The sequence below is a fragment of the Sminthopsis crassicaudata genome, chromosome 1, assembly GCF_048593235.1.
Source record: "Sminthopsis crassicaudata isolate SCR6 chromosome 1, ASM4859323v1, whole genome shotgun sequence".
Classification (NCBI taxonomy): domain Eukaryota; kingdom Metazoa; phylum Chordata; class Mammalia; order Dasyuromorphia; family Dasyuridae; genus Sminthopsis; species Sminthopsis crassicaudata.
The window spans coordinates 672,643,080-672,665,436 of record NC_133617.1 but is presented as its reverse complement, the minus strand read 5'-3'; the positions used below and the strand labels follow the sequence as shown (position 1 = coordinate 672,665,436).

General features: G+C 33.5%; 1 protein-coding gene across 5 annotated transcripts in view; it reads right to left on the bottom strand.

Moving 5' to 3' along the window:
- The window catches only part of DOCK3 (dedicator of cytokinesis 3), a 499,318-nt gene that overhangs the window by 350,172 nt on the left and 126,789 nt on the right, over positions 1 to 22,357 (bottom strand). For all 5 annotated transcript variants that reach the window (XM_074283356.1, XM_074283357.1, XM_074283358.1 and 2 more), the window contains exon 3: positions 15,569 to 15,609. In XM_074283356.1, coding sequence (XP_074139457.1) covers positions 15,569 to 15,609 — 41 coding nt within the window. The remainder of the gene's footprint in view (positions 1 to 15,568; positions 15,610 to 22,357) is intronic.

Genomic DNA, 22,357 nt, shown 5'->3' with positions numbered 1-22,357 from the left:
ACAAACAGGGACAAAAATAGGATAGAGGGAAATACACAGTTAGTAATCATAACTGTGAATGTGAATTATGAACTCTTCCATAAAACGGAAGCAGATAGAAGAATGAATCAAAAACTAGACTCCTACAATATGTTGTTTACAGGTAACACACTTGAAGCAGAAAGGCACACACAGAATAAAGAGAAACAGAATCTATTATGCTTCAATTGAAGTAAAAAAAAAAGCAGAATTAATAATTCTGATCTCAGACAAAGCAAAAACAAAAATATATCAAATTAAAAGAGATTAAAAGGGAACTACAGCTTGGTAAAAGTTAACGTAAACATTGAGCTAACAACAATAATAAATATAAATACACACACACACACACATATATACTATAGCATTTAAATTCTTAAAGAAATTAAGTGAGTTACAGGTTCATGACAAAAGAAGAGATATAGAGCATTATGAAATGTAAAATATATAATTTTGATTATATTTAAATTAAAAAGCCTTTGCACAAACAAAACCAATGCATCCAAGATTTAAAAGAGAGGAGAAAGCTGGGAAACAAATTTTACAGTGTCTCAAGTATATAGAGAAGTGAGTTAAATTATAAGAATACAAGCCATTCCCCAGCAGACAAAGGATATGAATAGGCAGTTTTCAGATTAAGGAATCACAGCTATATCTAGGCATATGAAGAACTGCTCTAAATCTCTTCTGATTAGAGAAATGCAAATAAAAGCATTCTGATATATCACCTCACAATTATCAGATTGGCTAACATGACCAAAAAAAGGAAAATGATAAATGGTGGTAAGATGTGGAAAAACTGGGGCACTAGTGTCCTGTTAGTGGAGTTGTAAATGATCCAACCATTCAGGAGAGTATTTTGGAACTATGCCCAAAGGGCAAGCAAACTGTGCACAATCCTCTGATCCTGAAATACCACAACTAGGTCTATATCCCAAAGAGATATGGCAACCTTTTTCCTGATAGCAAAATATTGGAAAGTGAGGGGATAAGTGAGGGGATGCCCATGAATTGGGGAATGGCTGAACAAGTTGTGGAATATGAATGTAAAGGAATACTATTTTGCAATAAGAAATTATAAATTGGCAGATTTCAGAAAAACCTGGAAATAATTGTACAAATCAATGCAGAGTGAAATGAGCAGAACCAGAAAAATATTGTTCACAGTACCAGCAACATTGTGTGATGATCAATTATGAATGACTCAGCTTTTCTCAGCAACACAATGAACTAAGACAAATAGAAAGGACTGATAAAGGAAAATGTTGTCTATGTCCAGATAAAGAATTGATGGATTCTGAATGCAGATTGAAGTATATTTTCTAAACATTTTTTTTCATTTTGATATGTTTCTTCTTTCACAACTGTGACTTTCACAATGTATAATCTACATCACACACATATATCACATGTATAACCTATAACAAATTGCCTATCATTTTTAGAAGAGAGGAAAAAAGGAGGGAGAAAAATTAGGAACTCAAAATCTTGTAAAAATGAATGCTAAAACTATCTTGATGTGTAATTGGGGAGGAAATCCATAAAATGCTATTTTTAAAAAGTGGTGCAGAAGCAGAAATAAGTAGAGAGATTATTAAGAATTAGAGAGCTTTTAAACTTTCTATAAATAATACCTTAACTTCTGGCATGATATTAGATATTAAATTATCACTGAACTATAGAATGGTGTTTAAGGCTGGTACCTTAAGCCACATTTATTGAGTATTTGCTATATAAAAATATTTTAAATGAATCCTATTTATATGCTTCTTTAAGACTTATAAAGCATTTCACTTAATAAGCATTAAACATTTATTATGTATAATGTACTTAGCTGGGCCCTGAAGAAGCAAAGAGAAATTTTTTGGGTTTTTTCATATCCACATGGGATATAGAAAATAAGTCTTAAATTTGGATTGTGACTTGTAGTCCACTGGTAAGTACAGGAGCAGAATTACAAATGTAGGTCTACTGATCTCAAATCGACCAGTCTTTCAACTATATTACATTCTGTGAACTAGTCAGTAGGGAACAATCACTATTGAGATGGTCCCTGCTTTGGTGAAATTCACAATCTGATAATTTTTCTTTTGTACTAGAACTATAATTTTATTGGTGTGAAAATTCTCTTTACTTGATTCACCACTTTCCTCTAATTTAGTGGCCTGTGGAACTAAGAAATAAAGGGGCTTTCCTCTGGGATGTAAAAATCTAGAAAAGAAAAGACTTAGGGATAATAGATGGTTACTATCACATAATTCAAAGATGATTGGCCTTGGTCTTCTTGGCTCCAGAAAGCAAAACTAGGAAGAATGACTAGATATGGCAAAAACAGATTTGAGCTTGAAATAAGGAAAGCTTTCTTAACAATTAGAACTATCAAAAAATCAAATGGATTCCTTCTGTATGTAGTGAGTGGGTTCTTTCTTCCCAGAGAACTCCAAGCAAAGATTGGAAGAACTCTTATTAAGTATGTTAAGAAAATGAGTTTTATTTAGGTATAAGTTGGGATAGATGGTGTCTGAAGATGACTTCTAACTCTGAAATTCTGTGACTAATCTGACAATGATAATATGTATGGATTTGTCATTAGAAATAACCTTGTGCCATTAGAAAATTATGAAAAGGGTAAATTGAGAGAAAAAAAACAACCTAGGAAGATGTATAAGAAATGGTGCCGAGTACTCTAGGAAAAATAAGAACAACGTAAACAGTAACGTGTATGTGTGTGTATATATGTATATATACATATATATAAACACATTTGCATATATGTGTAAAGTTCTTGAATTGTGAGGGACCGGTGGTCTGCTCAATTATAATCCTTCTCTGGGAGGAGATCTGTAAAATCTTTTTCTCTGTGCGCAGGTTTCTTGGGAGCTCTGAATCTCCTCCAACTCTTGTCCTTCCTCAAATCAGACTGGTCTCCTTTCAGCCTGCCTGGCGTCAAAACTCTATCCCAGAGTCAATTCTCTCAAACCCAATGCTGCCCTTCTTTTATCCTCCCAGAGAATAGGCATGTGAGAACTCAGTGGGGCATGGGGAAATACTTCCACCAATGAACTTGCTCCTCTTAGAATTCCTAAGGTATAAACTCCCTTTAAAGGCCCGAACCAAAGGTCTGAGCCAGAGAACTGTCAAGTCAACCTGAGTTCTCACCTTGTAATTGTCCAGACAACCTGAGTTCTCACCTTGTCACTGTCCAGACAACCTGAGTTCTCACCTTGTAATCCTAACATCTCCCCCTTTCTTTTGATTTAGAACATAGGGTGGTCATGACCTTGAAACATAAATCCATCAATATGAGAGGCATTACACATAATTACATAGATTACATAAACACACAGTAACATAGTAACATAATACATACCAGAAGTATGTAACAAATAACATGATCAAATAATTATAAATTGAGAATTTATAAATGTCCATAAGTCCATTGTCCATTAGTCTCATCTTGTGTTAGGAAATCCAATGATTCCTGCTGGTTTTAAAGTTCTTTAATAGTCTTCTTATTAGCCATGCTCTTTCAGTGTCAGATGTTTCTTAGATTTTCTCCTTTGTTTTGAGGTCTTTCTCTTTTTCTGTCTCTCTCCAAGGGACAAGGCAAATACGACTCGTTGGCACCCATTTGATTCCTTCTCCATCTGAAAAAATACAAGCAAACCCTCTCCCCCAGGCAGTTAATCTATCTGGTCCCTTCCATTCACCACTTTCTGGCTCTCTCCACATCACCTGGCGATTATCTAAGGACAGTGGAGCTGCTTGCACTGGATACTGCCCTTCTGGAGGGTAATAAAACCTGTCTCCTGGAGCCAGTGCATCTTTGTCAAAAATTAGTAAATTAATGGTATAGAGAACTAAATTTAGAAGTTCTTTAGGGTTACCTGTGGCTCCCCCTTCCTTCTGTTTTTGGAGGAGTGTCTTAATGTCTCTGTTTCTTCTCTCTACTATTGCCTGACCTTTCAGATTAAAAGGTATTCCAGTAATGTGTAAAATCTTATACTGCGCACAGAAGTGCACTAAATGTTTAGAACTATATGCATGTCCATTATCTGTTTTTATTTCTTGTGGCACATTCATAATTGCAAATGCTTGGATAAGGAATTCAGTGATCACTCGGGCTGTCTCTTTTGCTGTTGGCACTGCAAAAGTGAATCCTGAAAAGGTATCTACTACCACGTGGAAGAAAGACAGACGACCAAAAGATTTATAATGGGTCACATCTATTTGCCAGATTTTATTGGGTCTCAAACCACGAGAATTCTTCCCTGGAGGGAGTGTAGGAGCGTGGAAAGGAAGACAAGCTGTACAGCTTTTTACTATGCTCCTAGCTTCCTTTCTTGTTATTACAAATTGTAAACGTAAAGCTCGAGCAGCCTGATGATATTTAGAATGAGAATCTTGTGCTTCCTGAAATAAAGGAGTACTGGCTAACATGGTTAGAAGGCTATCTGACTTTGAATTTCCATCAAAAATAGGACCTGGAAGTCCACTATGTGAGTAGACATGCAAGATATAAATCTTGCCTGAATGCTTTCTCACTTGCTCTTGAAGTTCTTTAAAGAGCTGATAAATATTAGAGGCTGCAAATTTTATTTAGGCTGTGTCAATTCTTTGTACTACACCTACTGAATAGGCTGAATCAGTAATTATATTTATGTCTCCTGGGTAATAAGAGCTAGCATGATAGCAAATAATTCATTCTGTTGAGTGGACTGAAAAGGAGTCCTGACTACTCTCTTTATGGTTAAATCATGAGAGTATACAACACAAATATTTTCTTTGGAGGCGTCTGTAAAGATTGTTGGTCCTTTAAGAGGAACCTTAGAAACCTTTTCTTCAAAAATCCATTGTCAATTATGTAGTAGCCAGGTTATCTTTAATGGAGACCCATGTGCAAAATTTGGAGCTGTGGCCAATAAAATTTGCCATTCTGGGATGGTCTCACAGCATACATTAATTTGTGCATTAGTATAGAATGTGTATATTTTTTCAGGACTTATTTCAGATAATTGTATTACTCTCTTAATAGCCTTTAATAAAATTCTAGCCACAAGCACTGGGTAAGGAGTAAGGCTTTGTTCTGGTTGTGCTGGGAGGTTCATCCACTCAATCACACTGTCTCCTTGATGAAGGACTGCTGTGGGTGCCTCTTTTGTAGCAAAAACTGATATTTCCAAGGGTTTTTGAGTGACTCTTTCAACCACATTGGATAAAGCCAGTTCAACTTCTCTCAAAGCCACTTGTGCTGCTTTTGTAAGCTGGCATGGTGAATTTAAAGCACTGTCTCCCCTTAAAATGTCATATAGAGGTTGCAGTTGATTGGTAGTTAGGCCTAACACTAGACGTAGCCATTGGATATCTCCTATTAAATTTTGGAAATTATTTAAGGTGTCCAACTTCTCTGTTCTTAAAGAAAGCTTTTGTACTGTGAGTGTCTTAGGATATACTTCATATCCTAAATATTGAAAAGGAGCATGTCTTTGAATTTTTTTCTGTAGCTATATGCAGTTTGTAGTACTTTAGTGTTTCCATGGTCTTTTGTAGACATGCTTCTAACATTTGTTCCTCAGATGCACATCCCAAAATATCATCCATATAATGTAACAATATTACTTTTGGAAAGGCTTTTCTTACTGGAACAAGAGCAGCAGCAACATACATTTGGCACATAGTAGGGCTGTTTTTCATTCCCTGTGGCAAAACTGTCCATTCATATTTTTTATAACACTAATTAACACTAGGCACTGAAAAAGCAAATATTTTCATATCCTCCTTATCTAGAGGGATAGAATAGAAACAAACCTTAATGTCTATAACCCATAAAGGCCATTCTCTTGGCAACTGAGTAGGAGATGGAAGTCCAGGCTGAAGAGTTCCCATAGTTTCCATCTGTTCATTTACTCTTCTTGGATCAGTTAACATCCTCCATTTTCTTTTCTTTTTTTTTTATAATTTTTTTCACAGTATATATGCATGAATAATTTTTTTTATAATATTATCCCTTGTATTCATTTTTCCAAATTATCCCCTCCCTCCCTCTACTCTTTCCCCTTGATGACAGGCAATCCCATACATTTTACATATGTTACAATATAACCTAGATACAATATATGTGTGTAAATACCATTTTCTTATTGCACATTAAGTATTAGATTCCGAAGGTATAAGTAATCTGGGTAGATAGACAGTAGTGCTAACAATTTACATTCACTTCCCAGTGTTCCTTCTCTGGGTGTAGTTATTTCTGTCCATCATTGATCAACTGGAAGTGAGTTGGATCTTCTTTATGTTGAAGATCTCCACTTCCATCAGAATACATCTTCATACGACATTGTGAACAGCGATCTTCTGGTTCTATTCATTTCACTCAGCATCAGTTGATGTAAGTCTCTCCAAGCCTCTCTGTATTCCTCCTGCTGGTCATTTCTTACAGAGCAATAATATTCCATAACCTCATATACCATAATTTACCCAACCATTCTCCAATTGATGGACATCCATTCATCTTCCAGTTTCTAGCCACTACGAAAAGAGCTGCTACAAACATTTTGGCACATACAGGTCTCTTTCCGCTCTTGGGATATAAGCCCAATAGCAGCAAACATCCTCCATTTTCCAGATTTCTTTTTCACCACAAATACTGGGGAATTCCAAGGACTTAGAGAAGGCCGCAAGTGTCCTTGGTCAAGTTGTTCGTTCACTATGTCTAATAAGGCCTGAATTTTATCACTTCTTAAGGGCCACTGTTCTACCCACACTGGTGAATCAGTCTTCCACTGAATAGGAACCGGTGAAAGTGCAGGTAGGCCTTCAACAGCAGCCCTGCCTAAAAAGCTGAAGTGCTTATTTGTAATCCCATCTGGTGTAAAATGTCTCTTCCCCACAGATTGATGGGGATTTTTTCAACCACAAAAGGAGTAAAAACTCAGATTTCACCTTCAAATATCCATCTCAAAGGCCTAGCACTAACTTCTGCTGCTATTGGTCCTCCTACCCCAGACATGTAGGTGTCTGCCTTAATCTTTGGCCAGTGACTGGGCCAATTGGCACCTCTAATAACTGTACGATCTGCACCCGTGTCTACCAATCCTTCAAATGGTATTCCGTTTATATAAATAGTAAGCATAGGTCAGTCAGCTGTCACAGCTGCTGTCCAATATATTCTTGGATTTTGTTCATTGGAGTCAGAATCTGGGCGACTATCACCAGGTTGCTTATTAGGGGTACGTAACAATAAACCTGATGCTACTACCTCTCCTGGTTGATAAATCACACATTGTCTACCTGTGTTAGTGACTGGGATATTGGCTACACGTTCTCCAGTTTCCCACATCAGTGTATGGATAGACACTGTTTTGTAGGCACTCTCAGAAGGTGAAATGGTCAAGCCTATTGTGCCTGGAGGCAAAGAATCCATAGGCTCAACAGGAACAGATTTCACTTCTCCAGGGAGTATCTCAGTAGTCTCTACTGCACACAACTCTATTTTTCCTACTTTCAATCCCTTTCTTCCATCTGATTGCCTTTTGGTTGATCGATCATGTCTTAAAATTCTCTGGATGGAACCTCTGCTGCCATCATGCCCCACTTGGGGGGCTGAAGCTGGGCTCTGCCTCTCATTTCCCTGGGTCAATCTACATTCGGAGGCCCATTGGAGACCCTTATGGCATTTTGGACATGGAGTTTTAGGTCTTCTCTCACCCTGTCTTCTCACTCTATCTCCATATCTACACTGAGCTCTTAGATGTCCAATTTTTTCCACATTGAAAACATCACCGAGTTTCTCTAGAAGGCCCTTGCCAGGAGGGACCCTGTCTTTCCATGTTCATCATAGTCCGGGTGTAAAAAGCATTTGTTCCCACTGTAACACAGCGTCTTATGAACTCCTCTAAAGGAACATCTTTGTCTAATCCCCATATAATTCTTTTGCAAATCCTAACATATATCAACTATATGCATCTACATAAATATATATCCATTTATACACATACATACCTAGACATATATATATATATACATACATATACATATATGTGTATTTGTGTGCAGGTATGTATATGTGTATATAGATTCACTACAACTAGATTGACACACATATGCATCTATGTCTTCTCTTAACCTCTCTTTGTACCTCTGCCACAGTGAAGAGGCCATGAGAGTCCTCTCTCTTTAGAAGATTAAAACTTCTTATAATTTTTGTTTCTTGGCATCTTTAATCTTTAATATGGCAGCTTCTGGATTTCATTTGTATACAATCAGATATAGAACACACAAGACATAAGTTCTGTCTACTTGGGCTCCCACTATGGCGATTGGAGAAGTGGTAAAGACTTCTTTCTATTCTTCATGTTCTTCTTTCTCTAGAAAAGCAGTAATCAGGATGGGCTGGTAATGAGTGCCGCTACCATCCTACTGAGAGATCCCAAAATTTTCTGTCCATATTTTTTAATGTTATTCACATCATAAGACTAATTAAAGTCATTAGACATTTCCTGAGTGCACATTCTCTTCATGGCCATGTAGAATCATCATATCATGAATAAGAGGTATTTCCTCTTCCTTACAGAGCTTAACTTCTGGTAGGGGTCAGTGAAATAGACACATAACTATAACACAAAATAGAATATAAAAGAATAATTAGAAAGTTATGAAGTCATTCATTCATTGTTTGTCCTTCATTCTCAAAGAGGACCATAACATCAGGGAGGTAATATCACGATTTGCAAGTGAGTTGGATTTAAAGATTGTGCAAATTCACCAGATCATTTTCTTCTCCAGAGCTCTCTGGATCTGGGTCCAAAGGCAAGATATTGATCAGGATGACTGAAGATGGGCCTGGATGCAATGGGAGACCTTGGCCTTTTTTAGCTCACTTCTTTTACAAGGTCTCAGTTTGTCCTAGGCAATGTTCATCTAGTGATTATGGCTAGATAAGAAATGAGGTAAAAATGGCCTCTTTTATCTTTGCTTACTTTTGTTAAAAAAAAAAATCAGACTGGGAGGAGAAGACAATGAGGGTTTCTGATAAAAAAAAATGGAAATAATTGCTATTTATACTCACTTTTAGCCACCAGAGCCCAAAATAAGAGAAACTGAGGATCTATTGTTGGCCAAATTGATTGGTACAGTATTGTTGAAGAAAGGTTCTTAATCCTGTCTAGAAGCCCATGGCATCATTTTCTCCCAGGCTAATGATCATCAAGGAGATTCAACTGTCACTCCAGAAACTTGTTACAGATGTATTGATTATCATCTTATACAAAGAAAAATCTGCTGTATGTGAGCAAGAGACCTACAAAAATAAAGCTGTCAAGTCTTCCATATATTGTTTATGGAGGAATAAAGAAACATTCTTGAAAGAATTTATTGTTCCTCCTTGGTAAGTGTAAGAAAAAAGAGACTAAGAGTAGTTGCAGAACAGAAACAATTTTTAGATTCTTTCCTTCTCTTTAAAAAAAAATCAGAACAGAGAAAATTTGAAGAACAAAACAAATAACTGAATCTGAATACATAACCATTCTGCTATTCATGTTGAAGTTGTGATTTTTCAGCAATTCAGCTTCACAATCTTTGGCCTTGTATGTTAAAAATAAATCTTCATTTTTTTCTTAGAGTTTATTCATATTTTCTTCTGTATCATTACACTGGAAACGGCATTGTTTATAGTTCCATAATTTCAGTCCATTTGAAAAGATTATTTATTCGTAATGAGTTTGTCAAATTCAGCGAATAAGTCAAAGGTGTCACATAAAATCATCCAACTTTGAACAGACCTTGTGTTAAATTGTCAGAAACTGGAAGAGAAACAGTCCTTCTCTTTGGAGAAACATAAGGTGCTGCTTAAAGCTTCTAATTTTATGGCAGAAAGTTTCTTATTTATTGTAGAAACTGAAAAATTGACTATCTTTAATTCTTTTGAAACACAAGAAACTGTCTTTAGTTTTTTGTTTTTGTTTTTCAAAATTTTCTGTCATTATGACTTGAGATGGAAATGCTGGAATGACTCCTCACAATTTTAGAAAGCCTAGTCATGCAAGTTAATACAGGAAATTCTTCACTGGGAGTTCCCTATACTAATGAAATCACAGATCCAGCCCAAATTAAAAGCTAGGTTAAAGTGATAACCTACCAATTTATTTGTGGTCCAATTTCATTCAATACAGTTAAATATTGTGGGATTATATATTATACACACACACACACACACATATATGAATATAGATAGATAGAAGAGGGACAGATGATCCCAGAACAATCGGTGTATTAAATCACAAAATTCTCTCGCTTTCCTATTTCTTATTGTCTTTGTTCCATCTCTGATTTATTCCTGCTTTGGCTCTTTTTTGGTAGCTCAAGACTCAATTGAATCATCTTAATTGCTCATTATCCATGAATCATATCTGCTCTTAGAACAGGAAACCCCTTGTCAAAATTCTTAGAGGTACAAAAAGCATAAAGTGGATACTTCCATATGTACATATGTGTATATACTTGCATGCAATAAAGAAAAAAAATTAATGCAGTCTAAAAAAGTTACCTCAAGAAATAAAATCAATCAAAGAAATATATTGAAAAAATGTTATTTTCTTAATAAACCATATTCAATTGGTTTATGGTAAATGACTTGTGGAAAATGATTCAATACACTACTTAAAAGGAAAATGGGCATTAACTCCTTGCCTTAGTAAAGATAATCACTGGATAAATGTGTCTTCCACCAAATATGATATCCATAAAGTGGCAAATGGGTACAAATGCAACACTAATCCTTGAAACAGAATATAGTACAGCAATAACTACCTATATAGAAGTAAAGGAGGATATTCTAAAATGTTATAATTCAGATATATTCAATAACTGTTGTTAAAGCTGTCTTGGAAATGAAGATCATGAGGATATTTGTTTTTGGAATATAGTCATCACACTTTATCTTGGCTTTAGAATTAAGCCAACTACATCATGAGTAATGACCATATAATTATACAATATCATACATTTAGTAGTGAGTGCAAATTAAACTTTTTTTCTCACAATAGGCTATTGACTACATTCTTTCTGGTTTTAAGAATATTCAGCCATCCAAAAATATTAGACGTTTATTACATGCCACACCATGTTCTATATGTAGAGACACTGAACTGAAGATAATCGTGAACAAAGGACAATGTGAAAAACCATCCAAAAATCTGTCCATGAAGCATACAAAATGTATCCCTAACTAATGCAACAAATTATTTATAAACAGTATATGCTAAAGATAGTTCCTATTGTTCCTAATGAACATATATGAATGTGACATTATCTGTGGGTGGTATATAATTAGAAAAAACAATACCAGTTTTTGCTTGTATTTCAATTCTATTAAATCAAATGTTTTTGGAAAGGAGGAAATCTAAAACATTTTTGCCACTATCTATAAAATACAATGAGAAATCCAACTTAAAGCCTTGGACACAGGTCCTGTGGTCCCTAATATTTAGTCAAAACTTTCTAATCAAGCATAACCTAAATGTTATCTTTGTAGATGTGCTTCATCAATATCAATGTATTCATAGTGATATATGCATAAATGCTTTTTCTTTTCCTCTTTTTAAGTTCAAAAAGTATGCTGAAACTCACCAATATTTTACAAAATTCATATTTTTTGATAATAATATAATAATATCATTTGGCAATAAGTGAAATTTTTCTTTACATTTCTTTACATTACATTTTCTTTACATTCTTTACATCTACAACCCAAAGTAGATAAAAGAAGAGCATTAGGAAAAAGATTGGGTTGGGAAGGGAGAGAAAGAAAAGAAAAGAAATGGGACAGTATTTCCAAAAAATTCTTTTCCTGTTAGAAGGAGACTCTTGGTGGTGAAGCTAAAGCCATAAATAGGTTCATGTTTTCACAGGGAGAAAGCAAAAGGTTTCAAGAAATTAGACATCTTATCTCTCATTAATAAGGGTTCTCCAAAAGGCTTAGAAAAATAGGGTCGATTAAAGTTAGAAGGGTCCTTAAAGGTTATATTTTACAGATAAAGAAACTAAGGTCCAGGAAGGTTAAGTGTTTTATAAATAGTAGAGGCAGGATTCAAATCTAAATTCTCTAACTGAAATACTCTCTTTTTCTGGGAGCAGTTTATCTCCTAAAATAAACAAAAAATTCTGTCAAAGGTCCTCAAAAAGCAATATATGTTGAGGGATAGACTCCATAACCAAGGCTCTCTCTAATGCAGCACATCTGGGACCAGGAGACTTAAGGAGAGACTAAGTTAAGCAATAACAGTGATTATTAGGAAAAACCCATTTCAGATCATATGTTCCTAGGAAACCAACACACCGGTCTAGGTGATTGATTATCTTTGCATACAAGGGCATTTACTACATGCCACCCCAAGTTTTATATGTAGAGACACCGAACTGAATGTAATCATGAACAAAAGACAGCATGTGAAAAATTTTTCAATAATCTGTCCATGAAGCATAGAAAATGTTCTTACAAACCTGGTTTTAAGAAGCCCTTTTTTGGCAGGGGAGGGAGGGGCAAGCATTGATCCATTTATTGCTTTCATTATTTAATTTTTATTTCTTAACTTAAAAAGTTTTTATGGATTTTTTTGTTGGTTTTTTACATGACAAAATGGCTGATTGCTATTGCTATCTCTCTTTGAGAGATCTATTGTTACAAGGAAGAACAGTTAAGGAAAACTGATGATGTAATGTCTTTACCTGAATGCACATCAAACATTTCACAATAGTGAACTTCCTCCAACTCTGTATTTGGAAAATTTAACTGAAATATATTTTCCCCCATAACTCCTAACTTCATTAAAAAAAACAAATTCTTAACACAAATATGCATAGTCAAGTTCCCTCAATGTCTATGTATATTTGTTTCATAAATGAGTATGGATATATATGTATATATATATATATATACATATATATATGTATATATATATATACATATATATATGTATATATATATATATACATATATATATATATATACACATAAATATCCATATGTCTCATTCTGTACCCTAAATTCATCATCTCTCTGCAATGCACAGAAGGTTTCTTCACAGGTCCTCTGAAATCATAAATGGGCCATTATATTCATTATAGTTCTAACAGATCTCAGAGTTGTTTGTTTTTACCAAATTGTTGTTATTATATAAATTGTTCTGCTGTTTTTGCTTACTTTTCTCTGCTTCTGTTCATATTTCCGTGTCTTTTTGAAATCATCAATTTCCTCATTTCTTATAGCAGAATAGGATGGTATTGTGTCACAATTTATCTGATCATTCCTTAATTAACAGGCATGCTTTTCCTTTCAAATTGTTTTGTTTTGGTTTAGCCAATTTGGTGGTCTTTCATTACGCTTCTTTTAAGCACAGACACCAATATTCTCCTCCTCTTAGCATCAGCTTTAGATCGATCTTTTTTTCTGGATGACGAAAAGAAGGAAAAGCTTTTCCTTTAATTCTCGATTAAACTCAAGGATGTCTTCTGGTGTAATGCATTTAAGTCTCTCTGTTTCACTTTTTCCCCTCAGGAATCTCCTTTTGAAGAAAAAGAGAATCTTTTTTTCCTTTCCTCCCTCCCTTCCTCTCTCCCTTCTTTCCTTCCTTTCTTCATCTTTTAAAATATCAACAATCCCTGATAGCTGAGCTGAGGTATCTTTTTCTTCACATTGAAGTGTTTCTTTTTCTCTTAGTGTGTGGGTTTTGTTTTAATCATAGCTGGAATGTCTGTCACTTTCATCTCTTTCTATCAAGGACTCAAATGTCAGTTGAAGTCTTTTAGTCTTTCACTCTCACTTTTACTTTTCTCCTCACAAATAACTTGTTACTGCTTAGATCTGGAAATTTTTATTTTCATCCTAAAGGCATCACTTCTCATACCTTAGTCTTCTTCCCCCTTTTGCAGATGCATTATTTTCTTTACCATCAAGAATTTAATTTTTTAAAAAAAAGTAACATAAAGCAAAATTACAAAAGTCTTTGTCATCTAAATGTATTAAATGTTATTATATTATCTAAAATGATATTCTTTATATATATCTCAATCTTTCTTGCCTTTTTAAAAATCTATAAAACATTTATAGATAGCAGAATCCTCTTTGAATTTATATATCATTCAGCATAATACTAAGAACACACTAATGTTAACACCATGCAAATAACATAAAATGACCATAAAATGCTTAAAATTTCATGTTTTGTAAGTTTTCAAAACCATAGATACATGCGGTCATAAGTATAAAAACAGTCATTTCAAATGTTCATAAAAGATTTACTTTAATCCCTAATTATATTTGGAATTCAAGACAATAAATATTACTAACAAAATTAAAGCATCAACTGGCTGACAATAAATTCAATTTGGTTCTAGTTTCTCTTTTAAAAAATCAACCTCTTATATGGAATCTCTAAGAGAATTTTGTTCCTTCTCGATCTTGTTTTTCTTTTTTCTTTTGATGGGGATGGGGAAAGGGAACCTGTGATTTTACTGTGATGAGACATTCCTGGGTGAGAAAATGCCTTCTATCAATCTAGGTTACCACTTTTGGTCTTAGAGGGTTGCTTGGAACACAAGAGCACAGTCTGTGTCTAAAAAAGAATTGTGAACACACATCTTTCTGGTTCCATTCACTATGTCAGGATAGCTCTCCTTAATGAACTTTTGTTAGAGAACTGATGACCAATACCAGGTGATGGTGTAATTGATGGGGAAAATCTGCAAATATTAGAAATGTAAGAATTTTTCCCATGCTGATTCCCTTGGAAACTACTGTCAGAATGAACATTCTGTTGTACTGATTAATGGTTACAATTCTGAGTAGAATTTGCTTTTAAAAATCAAACACAACAATCTGGCTCTTTTTAAACAGTAAGCAAATAGCTTCTGAACAAGAAGCCATAAATTGCATACCCATGATTTAATATAGTATAAGTTAGAATTCCAGAGAAAGAAAGCTTCTTACACTATCGTAAAATGGAGGAATGATTATCAATGCACTTATAATAGTGACTCAGAAGAACTGTTTGCTAAAATAAATACTAATTCTTAATGGAATAGGCATGCTTAGAAAATATAGTGTAAGAAATGAGACTTTTTAATAAAATACAAATGTTTCATGGTTTTCTCAAGAGAACTTGTCTCAAATGAGATGATATAATAAAATTATTTTTAAAATTTTCATTTTAAAAAATCTGTCAAATTATATAGTGTCATAAGTCCATGGCTGTGAATTTACCAATTTGTAATTTTTGCTCGAACTGCTTACAGCAAGGTCTTATACTTAAGAACAGGGCTTTTTCTTAGGAAAAAAATACATATTCTACAGCTGTGACCATATTGACATTTTCCATCCCTTAAATAACCTTCTTAGCAGTGTTGATTCAGAGAGGAATGTGGTCTAATAATGTCATTAGAATGATAACTATAGTTATCAGGAGAAAGTTTCCAACACTCCAAAAAGAGAAAGCTGCTTCTGTAGAACACAAACATTTTTACATGAAAAAAAAATGCAAAAGAGAATTTTCATTACCTTTACATTAGGTTTCTTTGTTGAAACTCCTCTATACCAACCTAAAGTAAGAAGAAAAAAAGATATTAAAAGTATGCCATATGAGCTTTTTTCAAGACATATTTGAAGTACATAGGTAGAGTATCAATACTAAGTATCAATACTCAAACTATCAATTAAAGTTCTTCTTCAACTCTGGGTTTGGGCCAGATGTTTGCTTTTATAGAAGATCATCTACAGTAAATATGACACTACTTATTTACTATTTAGTCACATGACTGAAAGCAGCTTAGTTGTGGAAGAATCATAGACTTAGGAGTTTGAAACATTATCATTTCACAGAATCCTACAACTGAGGAAATGACCTATTCAGTGTCAGACGGAATGAATGAATCTCTGATACACATCCCAAACTTCCTAATTCCAGCTTTCACTATGTTTTCTCCTCCATCGCATTACCACTCAATTCTTCCTAAGGCTTTCACATTTCTTATTCCCAGGATTTCAAAGACTCACTGGTTCATAGCACTGAGAGTGAAGAATCTGTTCCAATAAATTGGTCTCATTTTAGCCCTTAAAAAAACAGACCAAATAATGTAATATTTCATTTTTCAAAAGCAGTTAACTTATATGACCAATGATCAATTATGATTTAAGAAGATGAAGTATAGTTCCCATTTCTTGGCTAAAAAAAATATGGTTTAGAGGTACAAGATAATGTTCAGATTTAGATTTTGGCTTGACTATATTTATTTATTAGAAGGGAGGATAAAAATTGAATAAGCCATAAATGGATTTCCAAAGAAAAAATGAAAAAAGATAGATTTATATGTGAATTCTGCCAAAAATAGAAAATGATTATTTCTAGTAAAAAATAAACATTTAAAATAGGCAAAATAATAGGCAGAAATTGAATTCTATTCAGTTCCTTGGGGGTTTTTTCTCTACTGCCAGTTAATACCCTTTGACCATTTATCATTTGGAGGATGGCTCTTTTTCTTATAAATTTGGCTTAGCTACCTATATATCTTAGAAATAAGATCTTTGTCAGAGAAATTTATTGCAAAGATTTTTCACTAATAATTAGAAAAACATAAATTACCAATTCAGATGTATCATCAGATTGGTAAGGATATCCATCAGATCAGTCAAGGTGACAATAAGGTGACAAATGCTGGAGGGGTCTTGGGAAAACAGGTACAATAATGCTGTAATGTAGGAGCTATGAATTAGTTCAACCATTATGGAAGGCAATTTGGAACTATACCCCCAAAGCTATTGAACTTTATAAATCCTTTTGAATTAGTAATACCATTATTAGATTTATACCCCAAAGAGATAAAAGAAAGGAAAAAGGACCTAAACTTACAAAAATATTTATAGAAGCTCTTTTTATGATGGCAAAGAATTGGAAACTAATGCATCAATTATGCAATATTTGGTTATAGTATATGAATGTGTTAGACTAGTATAGTGCTATAAGAAATTATGAAGGAGATGGTTTCAGAAAAACTTGGAAAGACTTATTTAAACTGAATTGGTATACCAAGCAAAATCGGCAGGACTAAAAGAGCAATTTCTATAATAACAATAATATTGCAAAAATAATTAATGTGAAAAACTTAGTAACTGATCAATTATAGAGGGCCATAGACAGTGGAGAACCCTAGGCAAAGTATAAGACCCTTTAATCCAGTAAAAGGAACCCTGCTGACAGTGTATGGTTAGGCCCCCCATCTATTCCCAAGGACTCTCAGCTTTCCCGAGAAGTTAGGGGTTGTTGACAACCTGTGTTGTAATTAAAGCATAGTGATACCAAGTGGCAAAGAGACATTTACAAATAATAGCAAGGTGTTTATGTGGTGCATGTGCAGTATACAGTAAGCACACGTGCAGTGTGCTATAGTTATGTAAGGATAAGGCTGAGAGAATTTAGAATAAATGGACTCCATGTTTGATCATGTTTTCCTGCTTCTTCACTCCTCACCTACGGTCAATCACTCAGGCTAGTACCAGGATGCTCCAGAGAGCTAGTCTGGACATTACATTCAATAAAATGACAAATCACAATTCCAAAAGATTCATGATAAGGCATGCTATCCACCTGCACATAGAGAGAGCTGATGAATTCAGATTGCAAACTTAAGCATTTTTTGAACATGGCTGATATAGGAACTGGTTTTGCATGACTTCATGTTTGCAATAATTTGGTTCTGTTTTTCTTCTCAATAAGTGGGGGAGGGGAGAAAGACAGAGGATGTGGAACTGGAGATAAAATAAAATTGAATTTTAAAAATAAAATTTGCTTGGCTCAAAAATAACTTGGAAACTCTATTCATTTATACTGCTTAATCTAACAAATAGTTTTTATCTATCTCTATCCATAGATATAGATATAGATAGATACATCAATAGATAGATAGATAAATAGATATTGGAACCAGAAGCACAAAGATAAATAGATAGAATTTGCAGAACAACATCAAAAAAGGATTCCAACTTTAATATTCCAAGAAATGCGACTGCATTATTCCAGAACTCTATTAGAGAAAAGAAAAAAATAGTGCTACTGATAAGGAAAAAAGAACAATGTACAATGAAGAACCCTAGCCAGAATCCCACAGGATAATGTTTCTGATATGAGAAATAGATTGTAATATGATGTAGTAGTAGGTAAAAGAAGAAGCCTAGATCCAAGAAAATTAAATTTATAGACCTAAATGTAATCCTTCTAGAAATCACATGATTTTTAAAAAATTATTGATTTCCAAGAATTCCTGTAAAGAGAATCAGTGATAAACAAAAACTGTGCCAGCAAAGTAAATATAACAGATAAGATAAACTTAGAAATTTTTTTTAAGTTTTGAACACATTAAAAGGATAATGTTGGTAAACTGTGTAATACTGAAAAAGAGACTATTGCCTTTTGGGAATCCCATCATTTTTAATTATCAAAAAGGGACATGATCAAGGATGTGGAAGGAAGAACAGGAAAAGCATTGGGTAGGAAGAAGGATGAAACATCATTGAGCATCACAGGAAAATATTCTTCACATGAAGGAAGGATATGAGAGTGAGAGGAATCTTATGAACTTCACTTTCAAATGAACTACATAACAAGAAGTTAAAAACAGTAAAAATGTCAACATTAAAAAACAGGGGAATGGAATGGAATTTAATGGGATGGAGCTTTGAAAGGGAACACATTAGCTAAGAAAAAAATAAATTACAACAAGTAGATAGTTGATTACCAATAGAGAGAAAAAGGCTGAGACCCAGCAATTTGAATCTGGGCCAGGAGAAGAGGAAGAAGACTAGGAATGAATTCCCCCCCCCAAAAAAAATACACATTTAATGGTAATTTCATTGTCTTTTTCTTTCCTATTTTCTATCTGGGCCATAACATCTCCAGGTCTTGCTTTTGCTCAACATGATGCCCACAACATTTTATACCTTCTGCTTTTTGAGCAGGCTTCCAGAAGCTCTTGGGTTACACCTCCATCAACCACAACTTCTTGCTTCTCTGATATGATTTGGGTGATCTAGAATTCACTGAATTACTGGGCCTACTTTACTGGATGCTAAGTGGGGCCTAGGACATACACATATTGCTGTTGAATAGATTTCTAGTGTTCCCTGGGTAAAAACACTGACAGATACCACCTCCTCCCTCCTAGTGGAAGAGATAGAAATAAACTCTATTTAAAATATCTAAAAAATATACCCATTAAGTATTTATAATTCAAGCTACTCAGATACATTTAAGACTTAGATAAATACAATTTTACAACATTTTATGGAAGCAATGGAGGACTCAAATAATTGGAGAGATATTCATTGTAAAGTGTTAGGGCATAAAAATTATAAAATTACTAAATGTATAAAATTTAATGCTATACCAATTAACTACAAAAGATCACTTTATATAATTAGGAAAATCAGTCAATAAGCATCTATTAAGCAACTGCTATATACCAAGCACTATTCTAGGTGCTGAGAATTTTTTTAAAAAAGGCATAAGACATTCCCTGACCTTAAGGGGATCACCATCTAGTGGGAAAGCAGCATACAAACAGGAAAGTACAAACCAGCTATAAACAGGAAAAATAGGGAAAAAATGTTAGAAGGAAGGCACTAGAATTAAGAAAGATTAGAAAAGGCTTTTTATAGAAGGTGGGATTTTACCTGGGACTTGAAGGAATCCAGGGAAACCAAAAAGCAGAGATGGAGAAGAATATTCTATACATAGGAGAGAACCAGTGAAAATTCCCAGTCAAAAGGCAGGACATTGTTCAAGGGATAGTAAGAAGGTCTTTGGGATGGTAACAAAGAGTATATGGGAGGAGGAGATAGTGTAAAGAATAAAATATTGGAAATGTAGAGGAGGGGTAGCTTATAAAGCCAAACTGAGATTTCGTATTTGAGCCTGAAGGTCATAGAGAGCCAGTGGAATTTATTGAATAGGGGTTTGACACAGTCATACCTATGCTTTTGAAAAATCTCTTTGAAAGGGTAATGGATGGAGAGGGGAGGGAAGGTTATGACAGACCAAACAGCACGCTATTATAGTACTTCAGACATGAAAAAATAAGGGCCTGCAAAAAGATGGTGAATTAGACTTGCTCTGCAATGATTTATATTTAAATAAATTAATTAAATATATCCATTTAATATAGCTTTTCAGTAATTCCAATTTCTATGAGTATTCTTTGTTTAATTGTTTCCATTCACTTCTCTTAAATAATTATGGTCTGCATTTTGTTTCTTTTATTTTAATTATTTTGCTTAACATTGCTTCTTAAAGATCTGTCCATATTTATTTAAATTCTTTATATGTATTGATCTTAGCTGCCTTATAATATTTCATTACATTAGTATGCTTTAATTAATTATGCAAGTTGTTTACAGGTTTTTTTGCAATTTCAAATAGTGTTGATATTAAAAAAATTTGAATATGTAGCTATTCAGGGGATAACAAAGAAGTATGATTATTTACATAATTTATGTACTGTTTATTATGTATGAACAGATTGCTCCTTAAGAAAATTTTTAAAGATTTTAAGATTTTAAAACTTTGAGATTCCACCAATAATTAAGGATTTCATCACTTGTTCCTCCCAAATTCATTAACACAGTTTCATGTTTGTTTTATTATTCTTGCCAATTTGATAATTGGGTTGATACCTCAAAATTACTTTTTGCTTGTGAACCTGAGCATTTTTTCAGATGATTGACAAATGAAATGCCCTGTTTTCAAAACTGTCTGTTCATCCATTATGTATCCATTATTTCCTAAGAGTTACCTTTCTACTTTTTAAACACCTCTTTCCATATTTTAGGTGCTAAGATTTTTGTCACATTTGTAACAAATACTTCCCAAAATGTAATTTTACTATAAATTTTATTTGTATGAAAATTTTTACTTTAATCTATCTTACTCCTATTAATTTCTTTTATATATATATATATACATATACATATATTATCCATATTTATGAATATGTATAAGTTTTTATCCAATTGTGTTCACTGAGTTATATGGTGTGGTATTTGGATCTCAATTCATTTTCCAATAAACAACCAATCAATTTACCCAAAAATTATTTTCCTGTTTTTACTCAAAAATCCTTTCCCTATTGAAAGGCTTCTCTAATCTTAGCAAATAGCAATTAGATATATGTATGTATGTATTCGTGTATACAGCACAGTATATATAAAGAAAAAATATTTATGTGCCAAGCACATAGGTTGGCATACAAATGCAAATAAAAGAAAGACAATCCCTGCCCTCAAACAGTTTGCATTCGAATGAAGAAGACAACACCAAAAAATGGAGATGAAAAAGAAAAAGGGCAGAACATCAGAACTAGAGCTAGGAGTGGTATAAAAGATGGCTAGCCTGAGTTGTTCCTCAAAATATAAGAAGTATAATATTAATTGGATTCATGTAATATTAAATATAAGAATAAAATGTTATAGTCAATATAATAAATTAAATATTATATAATAATACTTAACATTGTATTTAATATAGCAATTTGAAATTAATTATATTAGATATTTAACATATTTGTATCATTTTATAAAATACATATTCAATAGAATAATTAATGTGTTCTTATTAAATATGTGCTAGAATAAGTAATATTATTTATTACACATAAAATTAATGTTTAAGTAATTAATGACCAATTACATAAAATTCTAAATTCTTTGACAGTTAAATAAATGTGTATTGGGAGAAGAGTTGGTTTGTTTGTTTCTTTTTATCAAACTTGGGATTTCTGTCATATAAGGAACTCCTGATGAAGAACTCTCCCTCTCAACAAAGATTGACATTAATTTTGCCATCTATATTTAGGATATTGAGAGATTAAGTGGCTTGCCTGTGTTGCACTGTCAGTATATGTCAGTGGTGGGACTTGAATGTAGGTTTTTCTAAATCCCAGTCTAGCTTTCTATCATCTATTACATACTTTCTCTCTAATAGAATTATATAATTATATATAATATATATAATTATATATAATAGAATTATAGCAAGCAAAAAAGAGAGAAAAAGATCTGTGTGTGTATGTGTCTCTCTGTCTCTATCTTTGTTTCTGTCTCTGTCTCTCCCCCCCTTTTCCTCTTCCTCTCTCTTTCTTTCTCTCTCTCTCTCTCTCTCTCTCTCTCTCTCTCTTCTCTCTCTCTCTCTCTCAATTCAGATCATTCACATATTTATTATTTGGTTCAATTTATCTAGGTCTGAAGGAGAATTGATGTGTCAATTGATGTGTCAATAAAATTATAATTTTACTATTTCTTTTT